The sequence below is a fragment of the Mandrillus leucophaeus genome, unplaced genomic scaffold (genome assembly GCF_000951045.1).
Source record: "Mandrillus leucophaeus isolate KB7577 unplaced genomic scaffold, Mleu.le_1.0 Scaffold17, whole genome shotgun sequence".
NCBI classification, from domain to species: Eukaryota; Metazoa; Chordata; class Mammalia; order Primates; family Cercopithecidae; genus Mandrillus; species Mandrillus leucophaeus.
In genome coordinates, this window is record NW_012101698.1 from 3,881,741 (window position 1) to 3,899,767 (window position 18,027).

The 18,027-nt window shown below is 43.8% G+C and overlaps 2 protein-coding genes across 7 annotated transcripts in view; one reads left to right on the forward strand and one right to left on the reverse strand.

Moving 5' to 3' along the window:
* Nucleotides 1-7,254, forward strand: part of PKD1L3 (polycystic kidney disease 1-like 3) — a 116,138-nt gene extending 108,884 nt beyond the window's left edge. The window contains 5 exon segments of the mRNA XM_011976817.1: nucleotides 866-1,026; nucleotides 2,270-2,480; nucleotides 2,871-2,972; nucleotides 6,593-6,724; nucleotides 7,114-7,254. Coding sequence (XP_011832207.1) covers nucleotides 866-1,026; nucleotides 2,270-2,480; nucleotides 2,871-2,972; nucleotides 6,593-6,724; nucleotides 7,114-7,254 — 747 coding nt within the window.
* Nucleotides 7,255-7,787: 533 nt separating this feature from the next.
* Nucleotides 7,788-18,027, reverse strand: part of IST1 (increased sodium tolerance 1 homolog (yeast)) — a 90,218-nt gene continuing 79,978 nt past the window's right edge. For 3 of the 6 annotated variants that reach the window (XM_011976731.1, XM_011976729.1, XM_011976734.1), the window contains 6 exons: nucleotides 15,524-15,607; nucleotides 14,928-15,038; nucleotides 13,706-13,906; nucleotides 13,011-13,103; nucleotides 11,586-11,634; nucleotides 7,788-9,173 (listed from right to left, as the gene is read on the reverse strand). In XM_011976731.1, coding sequence (XP_011832121.1) covers nucleotides 8,974-9,173; nucleotides 11,586-11,634; nucleotides 13,011-13,103; nucleotides 13,706-13,906; nucleotides 14,928-15,038; nucleotides 15,524-15,607 — 738 coding nt within the window. In that variant the 3' untranslated portion in view covers nucleotides 7,788-8,973. The remainder of the gene's footprint in view (nucleotides 9,174-11,585; nucleotides 11,635-13,010; nucleotides 13,104-13,705; nucleotides 13,907-14,927; nucleotides 15,039-15,523; nucleotides 15,608-18,027) is intronic. The other 3 variants (XM_011976732.1, XM_011976733.1, XM_011976735.1) reach the window with 3 other exon arrangements.

Sequence of the window (18,027 nt, forward strand, 5' to 3'; positions counted from 1 at the left end):
TCTGCTAAAAATACAAAAATCAGCTGAGAGTGGTGGCGGGCTCCTGTAGTCCCAACTACTCGGGAGGCTGAGGCAGGAGAATTGCTTGAACCTGTGAGGCAGAGGTTGCAGTGAACCAAGATGGCACCACTGCACTCCAGCCTGGGTGACAAGAGCGAAACTCCATCTCAAAAAAAAAAAAGAAAAATACAGATGATTACACTCAGAAGAAAATATATTTATACCTTAAGCCAAACACAGTATTTTTTTCTTCATTCTCAGGCTTGATAACTAATTTAGAAACTTTTGCTGGGCATGGTGGCTCACGCCTGTAATCTTAGCACTTTGGGAGGCCGAGGTGGGCAGATCACTTGAAGCCAGGAGTTCGAGACTAGCCTGGGCAAAATGTCAAAACTCTGTCTCTACAAAAAAAAAAAAAAAACTTAGTTGGTCATGGTGGCATGTGCCTGTGGTCCTTGCTACTTGGGAGGCTGAGGTAGGAGGATTGCTTGAGCCTGAGCCTGGGAAGTTGAGACTGCAGTGAGCTATGATCACACCACTGCACTCCAGCCAGGGCAGCAGAGCGAGACCCTGTCTCAAAGAAAGAAACTTTTGTATTTATTTTTAAGTGACAGTTTATGATCTCCAAGAAAAAGAAGAAATGTATCCAATGGAAGTTGTATTCGAAGATAATTTTTCTGTAAGCAGCATTTCTGAAGACTACAGAGCTGAACTAAGACCATAGCCCATTTGTCCAAGTGAGATCTGATAAACGCCTGGCAGTGTGCTTTGCCCATAGACATCAGCTGTGTTCATCACGCTTGAGCAGGGAGAGACCTAGTTAATCTCTCAGACAAGCAACAGTGACTGTGCTGTCTATGTTTAGGGTTGTCGGCTGAAACGGCAGAAGTGGAGGTTCTTCACTGGGAGAAGAAACATTCTGGACACAAGTATAATCCTCATTAGCTTCATCATCCTGGGGCTTGACATGAAGAGTATTTCTCTACTTAGGAAAAACATGGCACGATACCGCGATGACCGGGACAGGTGAGAGGAAGCCTGAGGGGCACAGCATATTCCTACCTCATGGCTGAAGTTTCCCGGTTATACACAAGTATTCTTTCAGACTCCCCTTCCTTCACTGCCCTACCAGATCTGTATTTGCATAATATTAGAGTTAAAATAGAACATGGACTCATGTCCACAGCAGAGATAACAGTGAACTAGAAGCCATTTAACTGCTGGTCACATTGAAGAGCTCTTCTGTCTTCATTAGTGCTTAGGTATGTGCTTAAGGATAATGCATCTAAATTTCAGAAAGACCTGGAATTGGTCATTATTTTGTCCTCTGGTGAAGGCATAAAGCCTAACACAGGACAAATAATCCTTTAAATAAAACCACAACACATAGTCCATCCTTTAAATGCAAAGGGAGCTGCTTTCTGGATAGGGATGTTCATCCATTCACTCATCCTTACTAAGAGATGTTTGCTGCCCCTTTGGGCACTTTCTCTGGTTTTTCCCATGGAGAGGAACATCTATGTTTCCCATGCCAAGTGTTGCCAAGTGGTGCTTTGCTAACCTTTGCGTCAGTGGCCAACAGCCTGGGCAGTGACCTGTGTAACTGTTCCTGAGGCATTGTTTCAAGTAGGCCTTTTGGAGAGCAGTTTTATGCAGGCACAGCGGATCTGTGCAGGGCACCAGTTGCTAGTGTCTGTGGGGCTCCCTCCGAGTAACCTGGTTGCTGCAACCTAAAATTATGAATGTATCTCTCACAAAACAAAGCCTAATTGCTGAGCAACACCCCTCACCTCTAGTCTACCATCCATCATTTTGTTCTAAGCTTTATTGCATCTATTACATCAATCCTGTACAGCAGAGAACACAGGATTCGTGTGCCACAGAAAGCAGACCAGCAGCATGGCTCCTCTCTCTGGGCTGAGTTAATCTTTTGAGAGGAGAGATTTGGCTCAGAGCAGTGCAGGAGGCTAGTTTTGCTTCCCAGGATGAATTTGGAATAAAGAAATCAGCTAGAGGTCACATGTTAGGGTTTCTTCGGCACAGCTCCCAGTGCAATCTGCAACGGGTAGACCACTTGAATAATCCGTGGCCTTCTGTTATTCCCATATCCACAACTCACAGGAGGCCACACTAGAAAGCAGTTCTCACATTAACAAGCATTTGACCTCACAGGACTCAGGGCTGCCGCGCTCAGCAGCAGGGACGCTGGGGAAACTGCGGCATAGGCGCATGCTTCCTGCTCAGTAACTGTCAGCTTTCCTTGGTGCAGGTTTATCAGCTTCCACGAGGCAGTAAAAGTGAACTCTGCTGCGACTCACCTTGTGGGCTTCCTGGTTCTGCTGGCAACCGTTCAGTTATGGAACCTGCTGCGTCATAGCCCCAGGCTGCGGGTCAACAGCAGGACACTGAGCCGAGTCTGGGACGAGGTGGTGGGCTTTCTGCTGATCATCCTAATCCTGCTGACAGGCTATGCCGTTGCCGTAAGCCCCCACATTGCTGTCTCTCCTCCGTGTGCTGTGGTCTTAGAACCGCATCACTTCCCATAGAAACGGTCGCAACACAGAAACCCGAGGTGGTAGAGTAGGAAAGCCAGGTTTAGTTCTAGTTCCATACTTAACTGGTATGATTTAAACCCACATGTTTGTCTCTAAAATGGGGATAAAATTTAGCTCACATGGTAATATAAAGGTCAAATAAATTTCTATGAAAACACTATGTTATTACAAAGGAAGTTTATTCTTTTGGCATAATTTGGCCACAAGGAATTTCTTTCTGTTCCATTGGTTCTATGTTGGCCACATCGCCAGGCACCTCAGGACAGAAAGATGTGCGCTTGGCTTGTACTAACTGGCCTTTCTCCCTCTGTTCAGTTTAACCTGCTGTTTGGATGTAGCATCTCTGACTACCGGACATTTTTCAGCTCAGCAGTGACTGTTGTTGGTCTCCTGATCGGAATTTCTCACCAAGAGGAGGTAAAAATAATTTGTTTCCTCACAGAATTCTATTTAATATATTGAACAAGGAAAATTGGGGGAGTCCTTAGGAAAACAGCCCCCTACTGTAGACTGCACACTGGAAAGGGGGAAAATTTCAGTCCTTTGCTCTTCTGCTTTAAGGTACTGCCTATGCACACAGCATTTACATGGCTGTTGCTTTCAGAAATCTGCCCTTTCCTAAGCACTCAGTCCCTCCTTCCTCACTTCTTGTGTCCTTAATCTTATTGGCAAAGGACACTGGGACGAAGCTTGTGCTCTTGTGCTTGGCCAGATTAACATGATTCTCTGCTTCTCAATGGCCCTTTGAAAGTGCATTAACAGTGTAAGGTAAGTTGGTTCAAGCCATGAGAGGCCAAGAAGGGGAGGACTGCTTGAGGCCAAGAATTTGAGACCAGCCTGGGGAACACAGTGAGACTCTGTCTTTACTAAAAACAAAAAATAAAAATTAGCCAGGTGTGGTGGCATGCACCTGTAGTCCTAGCCACTCAGGAGGCTGAGAGAGAATTCTGTGAGCCCAGGAGTTGGAGGCTACAGTGAGCCACGATCATGCCACTACACTCCAGACCCTATGTCTATTTAAAAAAAAAAAAAAAAAAAAAAAAAGGCCAGGTCTGGTGGCTCACACCTGTAATCCCAATACTTTGGGAGGCTGAGGACAGTGGATCACTTTTGAGGTCAGGAGTTCAAGACCAGTCTGGCCAACATGGTGAAACCCTGTCTCTAATAAAAACACAAAAATTAGCCAAGTGTGGTGGTACACGCCTATCATCCCAGCTGCTCAGGAGGCTGATGGAGGAGAATCACCTTAACCTGGGAGGCAGAGGTTGCAGTGAGATTGTGCCACTGCACTCCAGCCTGGGCAAGAGAGTGAGACTGTGTCTCAAAAACAAAAAAAAGTGACACAATGGAAGTGACAAAGAATTAGGAAAAACCTGCCATTTAAGCAGTGAATGTGGCAAGATTTTGATCATGGTTGATCATTCTGATGATCTAGAATTCCAAAATTACTAATTAAAATAGGTAGGTTCAGTTTATAATGTTGTATCCGCAGGTTCCGCATCCACAGATTCAACCAACCCCAGAATGAAAATATTGGAAAAGTAACAATAAAAAATAACACACATCTTAAAATACAGGAGAAGAGTCAGGCGTGGTAGCATGTACCTGTAGTTCCAGTTACTTAGGAGGCCAAAGTGAAAAGATTGCTTGAGCTCAGGAGTGAGGCTGCAATGAGCCATGATTGTGCCACCACCCTCTGAGTGAGACTGTCTCCCACAGAAAGCCACAAACTGGTATAACAACTATTTGACGTAGCATTTACACTATATTAGGTACTAGAGGCAATCTAAAGATATTTCAAGTATAGGAGAGATGTATATAGTGTTTGTGCAACTACTATGCCATTTTTAAAATGGAACTTTCTAGGCTGGGCACAGTAGCTCATGCCTGTAATCCCAGCACTCTGGAAGGCCAAAGGTGTGGCTGATCACTTGAGGTCAGGAGTTCAAGACCAACCTGGCCTACATGGTGAAACCCCGTCTCTACTAGAATACAAAAATGAGCCAGGCATGGTGGCAGGCACCTGTAATCCCAGCCACTCAGGAGGCTGAGTCAGGAGAATCGCTTGAACCTGGGAGGTGGAGGTTGCAGCGAGCCAAGATCACGCCACTGCACTCCAGCCTGGGTGACAGAGCTAGACCCTGTCTCAAAAAAAAAAAAAAAAAATGGTGAGTGGGGAAGACACTTTCTTAACCTGTAGGGAAGCTTGCAATAAACAAAAAATAATAATAGGCCAGGCGCGGTGGCTCACGCCTGTAATCCCAACACTTTGGGAGGCCGAGGCAGGTGGATTACGAAGTCAGGAGATCAAGACCATCCTGGCTAACACGGTGAAACCGCGTCTCTACTAAATATACAAAAAATTAGCTGGGCGTGGTGGCAGGTGCCTGTAATCCCAGCTACTCAGGAGGCCGGGAGCTTGCAGTGAGCTGACATCGTGCCACTGCACTCCAGCCTGGGAGACAGAACAAGACTCCGTCTCAAAAATAGTAATAATATAATAGTAATAAAAAGAAGGGACTTAAGCATCCTCAGATTTTGGTACCTGTGGGGGCCCTGGAACCAATCTCTCTCAGATACTGAGGGACAATTGTAACTGCTACTTTGGCGAACTAGGCTGTTCTGTTGTGGTCCTAGCTCCAATAACTAGGGGATGAGCCTTCGCCACTGGAGCACTTCATGTCCTAAAGCTGTGAAGGAAGTAATCAGAATAACAAACTTGTGCTAACACCTGGTTTTTGGGGAAAAAAGCAAACTTTTCTGCTTTGGATGTAATTGTACATAAAAATAGAGTAAACATAAAAGTAAACATAAAGAGTAAAAAACAAAAAATAAAAATGAGTAAAAAACATAAAAAAATAAAAAGAGTAAACAGAGTAAAATTGTACATAAAAATAAACTGATTGGGAAAAAAGTCTTGTAGCACAAACTGAGATTGCCCACATTATCTGGTTGACCTGAAATTGTTGTAAGTATTTTAAAATAGCTAACAGTTTAGTGCTTAAAAATATTTTGTCATATAGGAGATTGCCATCAGGGTGGTGTTTATTATAATCATCCCCTCTGTTGGGGTATTTTTAAACAGTGCCTAGTGGCAACTATGAATAGGCCAATACCAAGGGAAAATAAATACCATTTGTTGAGAACATCTACATTTTTAAAATTTGTGTTATGGGAACCATTTTAGGAAGCCCAGAACTTGATACTTATGCAGAAAAGTAAAGAAAGGCAGAACTCAATGCTTATACCTTTAAAAATGACAATGGAGGCCGGGCACGGTGGCTCACGCCTGTAATCCCAGCACTTTGGGAGGCCGAGGCGGGCGGATCACAAGGTCAGGAGATCGAGACCATGGTGAAACCCCGTCTCTACTAAAAATACAAAAAATGAGCCGGGCGCGGTGGCGGGCGCCTGTAGTTCCAGCTACTCGGGAGGCTGAGGCAGGAGAATAGCGTGAACCCAGGAGGCGGAGCTTGCAGTGAGCCAGGATCGCGCCACTGCACTCCAGCTTGGGCGACAGAGCGAGACTCCGTCTCAAAAAAAAAAAAAAAAGACAATGGAAAAAAAAAAAGTACTATAAAGCCAGTTTTCTGTGGCCAACCTGTTAACTTTTACTGGAATGCTCCTGTTTAGGGTTGTAGTTTCTTGATATGGCAGAGACAGTTTGCATTCTCACTTCTGGTAGCATTTATTCTTTCAGTGTTTGTGACCCCCCTTTTAGATTCCATGATTAGATGTATTTTCTGGAATTGCCAAAATTCATGTGACATTTGAATCATTTCCAATTCCACTGCAACTCACCTGTTTTCTTGTGAAAGCCCTGTAGTCAAAATTATCTTAACCTCCTTAAAATCAGTCATTGCTGCTCTTCTGTCCATTTAAAAGTATTTTCCTTCTTAGTATCTTTGTGCCTCTCTCCCTGTTTCCATTGGATAAGCTTTTCTTCTGAAAAGATTCCAAACGTTAGCATGTAGCTTATGTTTGTAAAGTAGAAACTAAATTGTCAGTCACTGAAAGTGTTCTTATTGTTTTCCCAGGTTATCGATTTAGACCCAGTCCTGGGCACCTTTCTGATCCTCACCAGTGTCATCTTGATGGTACTTGTGGTAATTAATCTTTTTGTTTCTGCCATTCTCATGGCCTTTGGAAAAGAAAGAAAGTCGCTTAAGGTAGGTAACTAAAAGATAAACTAGCATGCTGTTGTATCACTGGGAAAGCTCCACTGTAACTGCCCCTAAGATTATGGGCTGACGTAACTTACAATGCACAGTATCATATTCCCTTTATTAGTTTCAAAAGCTCTGCCAGCTATCTTCCTAGGAAACCCAATTTATAAGACTACATAATATTCTATAGCCACTGTCCTATAAACAGCTGGCTCTCAACCATTGATTAGTGGAAACACTCCAATGCCTGACTGGAAATTATCAAAGAAATGTATCTTTACTATACATTTACTAATTTTTAAAAAATCTTTGGTACTTTGGTACTTTTTTCACTCCAGTATTAGTAGTAATTTCAATTTTCTCCCTTTTCTCTTTTCGTCTTCAATACTCAGAAAGAAGTGGCACTAATAGATATGCTGCTACAGAAGCTCTCAAATTTGTTAGGAATCAGTCGGCCCCAAAAAACCTCATCTGAGCAAGCAGCCACGACAGCAATGGGCACTGACACTGAAGTTTTAGATGAACTACCTTAATCCTGTTATCTCCTATTTATTTGGCTATTTCCTAGCATATTACTACTTATCTTTGCATGGCATAGCTTTAAAATTATAATATACTTTGTTTTTAATTTTGTAAGTTAGGAATCAAAATCCCCTTGGTCCCAAGTCCTTACTTATGGATTTTGGCACTGTCAAGATAGGATTAACAATGCAAGAATCTATGAGACAAACTAGCTCTGCTGCCAAGCAGCAAGTAACAGAACACTCATCACCCATGGCCCAGGATGGCTGTGGGAAATGAAGGAGTCAGAATTGAGCTCACTGCAACTTACTAAAAATAAACATCCAAGGATGAGGCATGGCAGATGTGGAGCCCTGCCACAGAGGAGGACAAAGCAAATTCAGATGCTATCTAGGCTATCTAAACACAGATCAAAATGAGCCCTGCACTGCTCCAGGAATCCTGAAGGTAAGGGCTGGTTTACATGGATCACTTGGTTAAAATATTCTCCACTGAAATCCAGATTTATACTTCATCATCTGACCAAACAGTAAAGAAAGCAGGACACAGGATCTTTAACTTTATTAGCAGCTACTGAGCTACAGAATACAAACCAACTGAAAACATTAAAGGCTGCCTGAAGCAGGTATGTACAGGTATACTACACAGAAGCAAAAGCTGTATCATCCAATCCCAAAGCCACCCCTGTGGGGAAGGATGACCTTAGCTATGGGCCAAAGGAGTACAGAAGTTACAACATGAGAGTCCCATCCATCCAGGAAAGCAGTGAACAACTACAGCCGCATGGGCACCAAAAATTTATCTGAGATTAGTTTTAAAGGTTCCATGAATCAAAGTTTTCAAATGAAAACAGGTACCCCTCTTTTCCTGTAGACTTTCCAGCTCACTACCCAAAAGACTTGAGTACTTCTATTAAGGCAGCTGGAAGCCCACCCTAGACTTGAATGGCAACTTGTCCTTTCTCTGCCAGTAATGCAATCCAACAGAATATGCTACGGGGAAAACAATTTCCACAGTGCCGCCCTCTGGTACAAGGGGAACACAGCACTCAAAGCAAAAAGGCCACAGAGGGCTCCCTGAGAATCCAGTACATCTAAGCGAGGCCTTCAACTGTGGAGACAAACTTTGCAACTGGATCCCGGTGGGATGGTGCCCTGCGGCAAGGAGTAGTGTGTATGCCAATGAGAGGGCCCAGCTTCCAGGAACAGTTACAATGGCGTCCTGAGTCACTTTCTCTCTCCCACTTGCATTCGAGAGTGAGAAAATACACACTGTGGCCTTGATTCTCACTCACAATCCCCCTGTACAGAGAGGTTTGTTTCTAAGTCTGCAACCTCAACACGAGGCTGGGATGCTTCACGACGTGCTCTCTCCCACTGTCCAGCCATCTTTGGTGGTCTCCCCACAGTGCTTCCCCATCCTCTCACGCTCCTGTGGAGGGACCATGGGACGGGCCAGGAGGAAACCTGGGATCACTCTGACAGGAAACAGACAAGCACAGCTGCCAGGAGTCAGCTGCTCCGGCCTCAGTCTCCAGTTGTTAGTCTCAAGATCAACAGAGAACTGGAAAGCAGCAGAATCTGGAGGAGCAGGAAGAGAGCCCAGAGGAGGAGTGTTGTGCTCAGTGACAGTTAACAGATGAAAACGGAATTTCATGGAGATTCTTTGTTACAAGGAGAAATTGCTCAGTCTCAACTCCCAGAATGTGAAAGTTGCCTGGTTTAAGAGACCTATGTTTTCTTTTTCAGCTCTTCAAACCTCCGGGAAAGATCATCAAAGTCAATGTCTTCAGATGCTGAGGTGCTGGCACCAGCAGATGCAGTTGGTAGTGTGTCTGGCACAGATGGCAACTCTGGTAGGACAAAGTTGTCATAGTTATCCGCAGGTCTGGAAGGAAGCTTTGCAGAGGCTTCTGGCTTGGGTCCAGGACCTAATTAGGGCAAGGAGCACAATGTTACAAACACCAGAGAAATGACTCAGATCCCCTTTGGCAATAAAAATAAAATGATCAAAATACAGGAGAAAACCTTAGTTCAAGAACTTTTGAGTCTCGCTCCTGTCACCCAGGCTGGAGTACAGTGGTGTGATCTCAGCTCACTGCAACCTCTGCCTCCTGGGTTCAAGCGATTCTCCTGCCTCAGCCTCCTGAGTAGCTGGGATTATAGGCGCACATCACCACACCCAGCTAATTTTTTAGTAGAGATGAGGCTTCACTATATTGGCCAGGCTGGTCTTGAACTCCTGATCTCAAGTGATCCACACACCTCAGCCTCCCAAAGTGCTGGGATTACAGGTGTTGAGCCACCACACCTGGCTAAAGAAATTTTATTTCTGAAGGCTAATAAACACTTGAATGACAGTTAACATCTACAGTTTCTAATTAGAGTTGAATCCTATCTGTTTTACTTTCCTGTGGTGAGAAAAAAGTTTAAGGGAAATCAACGTGGGATACATGTGGCCACATCCACAGAGCAATCGACTGTTCCCTTTCATAAGGTCTGCTCCTTTACCAACCAAGTCCAAGGAGTGATAATAGGATTCTGCTAGAACAAACATTGCTTCCTTAAGAACCAACATTCTTTAGGGCTTGAGGGGCAAAGTTTTTTTTAAAGGAATATCATGTCCAAGTTATTTGATGTAATAGTCTGATCTGTATTTCTAGTCTTCTATTTAGTATTTCATATTAAGATAACCCCCTCCCCCCACCACCACACACACCTACTGTATGGTTTCTGTAAGTTGTAGAATCAGGAAAACTAAATTACAAAAAAATCAAAATAGTGCTCTGACTCTGGAGGGAAGGGCAGAGTTGACTGGAAAAAGGGAACTTTGAGGTAAGAGTAACATTGCATACCTTGACCAGAGAGTGGAATTTGTGTGTGTGTGTATACACTTAAAATCTATGGTTTTTTTCTTTTTAATGTAAATTATATCTCCATAAGACAACTGTCTAATTTTATTTATTTATTTATTTATTTATTGAGACAGAGTCTCACTCTTGCCCAGGCTGGAGTACAGTGGCACAATCTCAGCTCACTGCAACCTCGCCTCCCGGGTTCAAGTGATTCTTCTGCCTCAGTTTCCTGAGTAGCTGGGATTACAGGCACCCACCACCACGCCCAACTAATTTGTGTATTTTTAGTAGAGACAGGGTTTCACCATGTTGGCCAGGCTGGTTTTGAACACCTGACCTCAGATGATCCGCCCATCTCGGCCTCCCAAAGTGCGGGGATTACAGGTGTGAGCCACTGCGCCCGGCCCCTAATCTTCCCTCTGGTTTTTGTTGGTAGGTAGTATCTTAATTTTTGTTTTTTAAGACAGGGCCTCACTTTGTCACCAGGGCACCCAGGCTGGAGTACAATGATAGCTCACTGTAACCTTGAACTCCTGGGCTTAAGAATGCCTCTTGAGTAGCTGTGACCACAGGTCCACACCACCAACCTGGGTTTTCAAAAATTTTTTGTGGAAACAAGGATCTTGCCCAGGCTGGTCTCAAACTCCTGGCCTCAAGTGATCCTCCTGCCTCAGCTTCCCAAAGTGCTTGGATTACAAATGTGAATCACCATACCTGGCCAGTACTTTGAGTACATAGCTACATGAACATGTTTGCTTTGTAAAATTCACTGAGCTGGCCAGGCACAGTGGCTCATGCCTGTAATCTCGGCACTTTGGAAGGCTGAGGCGGGCAGATCACGAGGTCAGGAGTTCAAAACCAGCCTGACCAACATGGTTAAACCCCGTAAACTAAAAATACAAAAATTAGCTGGATATGGTGGTGTGCACCTAGAATCCCAGCTGATACTCAGGAGGCTGAGGCAGAATAGCTTGAACCTGGGAGGTGGAGGTTGCAGAGAGTCAAGACTGCGCCAGTGCACTCCAGCCTGGGCAACAAAGCCAGATTCCATCTCAAAAAAGGAAAAAAAAACCAAAAAACCAAAAAAAACCACTGAGCTATATACACTTAGCATTTGTACTTACTTTCTCCTCAACATCTCTTTAATGCCCCCAACTTAAAATTTGGTATTTTGAGGCACAATGGAAGTTGAAGCAGCAATAATATAAAGAAGTCAAGCATGACTTAAAAAAAACCAGAAGGATGAAAAAGAATAGTGATACCACTGACAAAGAGGGAACATGGGAGCTTCTTTTGGGCTACGGACAATCTTTTATCTTTGGAAACAGGATATCCTGAGTTCTATTTTAGCATTTGGGAAGAGAACAGGGCATGTAGATAGAATTCCATGGACTTGGAAACAGTCTCTAAGGGAGGAACAACGAGAAAGGAGAAAACAGCAGAGGGTTCAGCATTGAGCCCTGAAGGTTTCTGATTGACACTACTCACCAACAATCTGTGCAGAAGAGATATTCTTATCAGCATTAACGTCATCTACCTGAAACACACAGATTGTTACCAGAGGAAACAGCAATGGCATCACTGGAGAAAGTACTGGTATAAGCCCCTGTGTTTCCAAAAGCTAAGGTGCTCACCAAATACAACAGAGCCTGTTCCAAAGAAACTGCCCCTGCATTTCTTCCAATCAGGTAGACACCATGTTGAACTCCTTTGATTTTAATTGAGACAGGGTCTTGTTCTGTCACCCAGGCTGGAGTGCAGTGGTACAATCACAGCTCACCACAGCCTCCACTTCCTGGGCTCCAGCCATTGCCCCACCACAAACTCCCGCATAGCTGGGACCACAGGTGTGCAGCACTATGCCTGGCCAATTGTTGTATTTTGGGTAGAGACAGGGTTTCTCCATGTTGCCCAGGCTGGTCTCGAACGCCTGCCTAAGCCTCCCAAAGTGCTGGGATTATAGGCGCGAGCCACCACGCCCAGTCCCATGTTGAACTCTTAACTGCCAAGCAGAGAAAAAGAAAATCCTTACCACACTATGACAACTTTAATGATACTTTCACCTTTGGGCAAAGGGAAAGCATTCCTGAATATATCTGTAAGAACCAAGTCCTCAAATACTGGTGAAGATTTTCGACCTCATTCCTACAAACAGCTGTGGGTTATGCTCCGACGCATGCAAAACCAAAGCATAAGAAAAACTCAGGCCCAAGGTAGAACACATCAGCTACAGATGGGAACCAAATGAAGGAACAGAAAGCAAGCTCAGGAACAGGAAGATCTTCCTAGATGAGTAATTTACATAGCAAATGCCACACCGATTTGTTTCTCAGTAAAATACTAGATGGAGACAGGTCTCAAAAGGCCTACAGTAACTGAAGAAACAAGGCTGGTCAAAAACAAGTAACCTAAACCACCTACAGTTCGAGGTATTAGCTATTCATTAGCAAGTTTTAACTAGAATACTAAAATGTGAAATTAATGCTATCGGCCGACGTGTAACTGGACATTTCTGATTATTCCTTTACATGTGTTGAGAACATATAAGACTAATATTTTAATAATTATGATACTTTAGCACCACAACTATATCAGCTCAATGTGAGTATCTGCCTAGTCAGTCAAAACAACTGGTTAAGTGCCCTCATAGAGCACTACAACTTTCTAAGAAATCTGTAGTTCCTTCCTGATTCCTGGCTTAATTGCAGACAAAGCATTGCCACCAATGATACTGCCATCACCACCATTCCCCACTTCCAGGGTAGTGTTATAAAGCAACATAAGAATCCCAAAGCAAAAACGATGACAGTACTAGGAATTGATCAAAACTCTGCCTTCCCTGTGGTCATTATTTTGCTCCCTCTTCATGGCATTCACTCTCCTGTTGCTTATAAAACAGGCTCAGGCACTTACAGATTCATACGATGGGGGAGTTGCTGGTATCTGAGGTGGATGAATATTGGGAAAGGCCTGAAAAGTCCCCATTGGCAATCCATTGAAATCTGACTGTAAGAGGAGAAAGGCAACATCAGAGACACTGTCTCCAGTTTGCAATTTCGAAGGTTTGAGTATTGGAAGGGAGAAATAAATACATGTATATTCCCATACTAAAAATATATGAATATTCAAGATCCTTAAAAATGCCCAAAAAGACCACATGTGGTCAGGATTCCGGATTTATAAAGAGCTATAACCAAAGGCTATTTAATCAAGTGCTTCAGTGCTTACAAGGGAAAACTCTAATGAGACTTTCTTTCTAGCAATGACCATCTTATCTACAAAGGTTTTTCTGCCCGATAATAATTGGTGGTTTATTCATTTGTGGAAAAAGCTACTAGTATGACTATAACAGATCCCAAAGATATTCAGTAAACCTATATGAAAAGTGTTTTTCTGGCACCATCTCTATAGATTTTCCTACAGCTGAACTAAAAGATCATCTTTGAATCCAATGATTTTTTCCCCACAAGATGACTGCCAGCTAATACCAAATGTTCTTACTGCTGACTGCTCCTGACAACCTACGATTCCTGAGTGTATTCACAGAGCCAGCTTGTCATCTTCTATAACATCTTCTAAAGCTCACACCCACACTTATGTATACTTACAGGTCCCTTTGGCAGTGGATATGAGAAAGGCGTATTTGCAGATGGCATGGGCATGGGCATTGGCATTGGCACCGTTCCATCAGGTCCACCAACTGGTGCTATGAACCCACCACCCCCTCCTCTTCCAGGGCCTCCTTTCTTCACATCATCTGTGAATCCAACATCAATAAGATCTGTATCTACCCCAGGAGGAGCTTCCGCCTGAGACAAAAAGAGAAACCCATGTCATTAACACATGTCCAAGACCAGGTTCCCCAGAAAGCGGACTCAGATGGAGATTAGCATGAAGCAAGTTTACTGGAGTGCTTCTGGGATCAACACGTGTGAGGGAAAAGAAGGCAGAGTTAGCTGGAAGGAGAAGTTGGGCTGCAACACAGTCACAACAGAGGCCTCAGCCAATTAATTCCCCAATGACTTCTGCAGCTGGAATGGACCTGATGGTGTCTCCAACTGGGGGTAATAGGGATATCTGAGCAGTACACACCAAAGCATCCACCAGACCCCACTGACCTTAACTGGTGGACGATTTTATTTTATTTTTTGAGATGGAGTCTCACTGTCGCCCAGGCTGGAGTGCAGTGGCGTGATTTCGGCTCACTGCCAAGCTCCTCCACCTCCCGGGTTCACACCATTCTCCTGCCTCAGCCTCCCGATTAGCTGGGACTACAGGCGCCCGCCACCATGCCCAGCTAATTTTTTCTATTTTTACTAGAGACAGGGGTTTCACCGTGTTAACCAGGATGGTCTCAATCTCCTGACCTCATGATCCACCCGCCTCAGCCTCCCAAAGTGCTGGGATTACAGGCATGAGCCACTGTGCCTGGCCAACTGGTGGATGATTTTTTATCCCTGTATCCTCAGCTTTCTGTGCACTACCTGACACATGGTGGGTACCCAGTAAACGTTTCAGGAACTGTTTGGGCCTTGGGGCATTTCTTGCTATCTACAGGTGGTTTCTCAATTCTGAAGTTCACCAAAAAGTAGCAATAATAGTGCCATTTTACATTTGTATCAAGGTTTGGACCTTCTCAGTGTTGCTATTCATCTAATTCCTTAAGTTCCCTGTGAGATATGCAGGCACATTTATTGTCAAAAAGCTACTAACTGGACGAAGGCTTAAACTCACACAAATTTAAGTTAATGCAAAGAATATGGATTTTTTTTTTCCAAAGAAGGTCATACCTACAAATTCATTTTTCTTTGTATTCTGGGATAAACTTACCATGACCACAGAGTCAGGTTCATAGGGTACATTGTAATTCTTCGCAATTTCAATCAGGTATCTCTCCACCAGGATTTTGGGTGGGGCTTCCACACTCAGCTTGTGCATTAGCTGTAAGTAAAAAGTAAGATGCATCTATACCAACCAGCCTAATCCTAACCTCACTATGCAAAGTTAGCTCCTCTCATTTTACAGGTAACATTCAGGAAAAAAAGGTTCAAAGCAGTTGAATTTTTTTCAGAGTCACAAGACACATCAGAGGACCCAAGTCTCTTCACATTCTCATTACACATGACCCAGATGCTGGTAAAAGACAATACTGCTGCCTTCCACAGTTCAATTCATCCACCACCCTCCCCACCTCACTTCCAACCTTCACAAATGACATGAGGCATACAAAGTGGGGAAGTGGAGTCAGGAATGACAGCAACCAGAGGAACTCAGCAGGTGTAAGGATTGGACCACACTGCCAGCCACACAGCTGAAATGTGAAACCCTATACTGAGCCATACAGTGGTACCCACTACAATTGCCACAGGCAATACAATAAACTGCTCCCACATACTGCTTTCATGTTTACCAACTATGTTCATTACCCTGTCATTCACAGTTCCAATCTGGTTGGTCCTACATAGCTTGCCATATTCCTTGCTATACTTGGCACAGAGCTGATCAGCAACCTAAAAAGAAAAAGGACAGTAAATAAAAATAGAGACCACTCCAACAGACTGCTCTACGCTTCTTCCTGGCAACAGTAAACATGTGTCTATTACAAGATTTCCAAAACACTGGAGTCTGCAAAACCTTAAGGGGTATGCATTAATCCACTATTTGTTCATCCATCCATCCATCCAATGAGCAGCACTCAAGTGCCAAACACTATCATGAGTGTTATACAATATAAATAAAAGGAACAAAACAGATACTGTTCCTACTCTTACAGTCGTACATTAATCAAATTGTACAAAGAAAAAAGTTTCCTCTTCAAAGTTTCCCTTCTTGTTAAAGAATAAATCATAAATGTTAGAAATGTTTCTTTTGAGGCCAAGTGCAGGGGCTCACGCCTGTAATTCCAGCACTTTGGGAGGCCGAGGCAGGCAGATCACAAGGTCAGGAGATTGAGACCATCCTGGCTAATATGATGAAACCCCATCTCTACTAAAAAGAAGAAATGTTTCTTTTAAAGACTAACTTCCTTCAAGCTTCCTTGCTTTGTGCTAATAACTCTTTGTTAACCCCTATCCCATGTAGCTATTAAATATAAGAAAATAAATACATTCTATGCCCTTGTACTTTAACCAAGATGCTCACAGGCATGTCTCAGCTCGCAGCCTACGCCCCTTCCTTATTTGGGAATGTTACTACTTTTCTAAGTCTTCTCATAAGCAACTTCCTCTTTTCCTTTGTTCTCCCTTGCATATACCTATTTTTAAAAGTTTTAAAACCTTTAGCCAAATGGGTGCAGCCTAGACTGGGAGGTCCAGTTCCAGCCAATGGAATCAGGACACAGCAATAGGGTCCAGATGTGTAGGATATAAATATTTTTACCCCCTTTGTTCAGTGTGCTCTTGCTATTGTTCCATCTGCGAGAAGCACCCTTTCTGCAGAAAGTAAAAACTGCCTTGCTGAAAGAATTAAATTTATATTTGAGAGCTATTTCTTTGTGGCACCGTGGAACAAGCATTTCTAACAATAACACAGATAATGGCACAACTGCAGCTACAATAAGTGATACCAAGTGAAGGTACAGCATGCTATCACCAGCTTCTAACAGCAGAATCAAATCTTATCAGAAAAGTCAGGTAAGGGTTCCTGAAGGAAGTGATGCTCTGCTGAGATTTAAAGGATGACTAAGGTCAGGCATGGGGGTTCATGCCTGTAATCCCAACACTTTGTGAGGCTGAGGTGGGCGGATCACTTGAGCTCAGGTGTTCAAGACCAGCCTGGGCAACATAGCAAAACCCTAGCCTCTATTTTTAAAAGACACAAAAATTAGCTGGGCATGGTGGCATGCACCTGTTATCTCAGCTACTCGGGGGGCTGAGGTGGGAGGAGGATCAGTTGAGCCCAGGAAGCCGAGGCTGCAGTGAGGCAAGATCGTGCCACTGCACTCCAGCCTGGGTGACAAAGCAAGACCCTGTCTCAAATAATTAAATTAAAAATGACTAGGAGTTAACTAAATAGGGAAGGAAGAGCATTCTAGGAAAAGAAAACAGCAGTGCAAAGCCCTCTGGTGGAAAAAAACAAAGTCCTCAAGCCTGCAATCAGCCAGTGAGCCTCTAGTACAGAGGCCAAAGAGTGTGGTAGGAAACGAAGAAAGGGAGGTGGGAGCCAGACAACGCAGGACCATGTAGGCTGTATAAGGGAGTTTTGTTTCTATCACAAGAGCAACAGAAAGCTACTGATGGGCTTTAAAGCAAGAGGTCATGACAGGATCAGAGCTGTGTTTTGGACAAAACCCTCAGGTGGTTCTGATAGAATAGTGAATAGATTAAAAGAAGCCACAGTAGGAATAGGAAGAATATTCAAGAAGCTACTCTCGCTTTCCAGACAGGAAACGATAGTAGCATTGGACCAGAGCGGTCCCAACATTCCAGGAGCCCAGTAGGAGAGTTCTCACTGTTCAATATGAAGACTTTCAGTGGTACCTGGCACCTATGATTTAAATGGCATTTGTCTTTTATGGTTTTTGTTTTGGCTGGTTTATACTATACAGAGATTATTTTTATTCACATTAGTGTATCACTCTGTTTATGGCTTTTGAATTTTGTAACATTTAAGCCTTTTCCGAGATTAATTTTAAAGGAGTACAGAAGAGACCAAAAACGGCCAGGTGTGGTGGCTCATGCCTGTAATCCCAACACTTTGGGAGGCCGAGGCGGGCGGATCACAAGGTCAGGAATTCGAGATCAGTCTGGTCAACATGATGAAACCCGTCTCCACTAAAAATACAAAAAATTAGCCGGGCGTGGTGGCAGGCACCTGTAATCCCAGCTACTTAGGAGGCTGAGGCAGGAGAATCGCTTGAACCCAGGAGGTAGAGGTTGCAGTGAGCCAAAATTGTACCACTGCACTCCAGGCAACAGTGTAAGACTCCGTC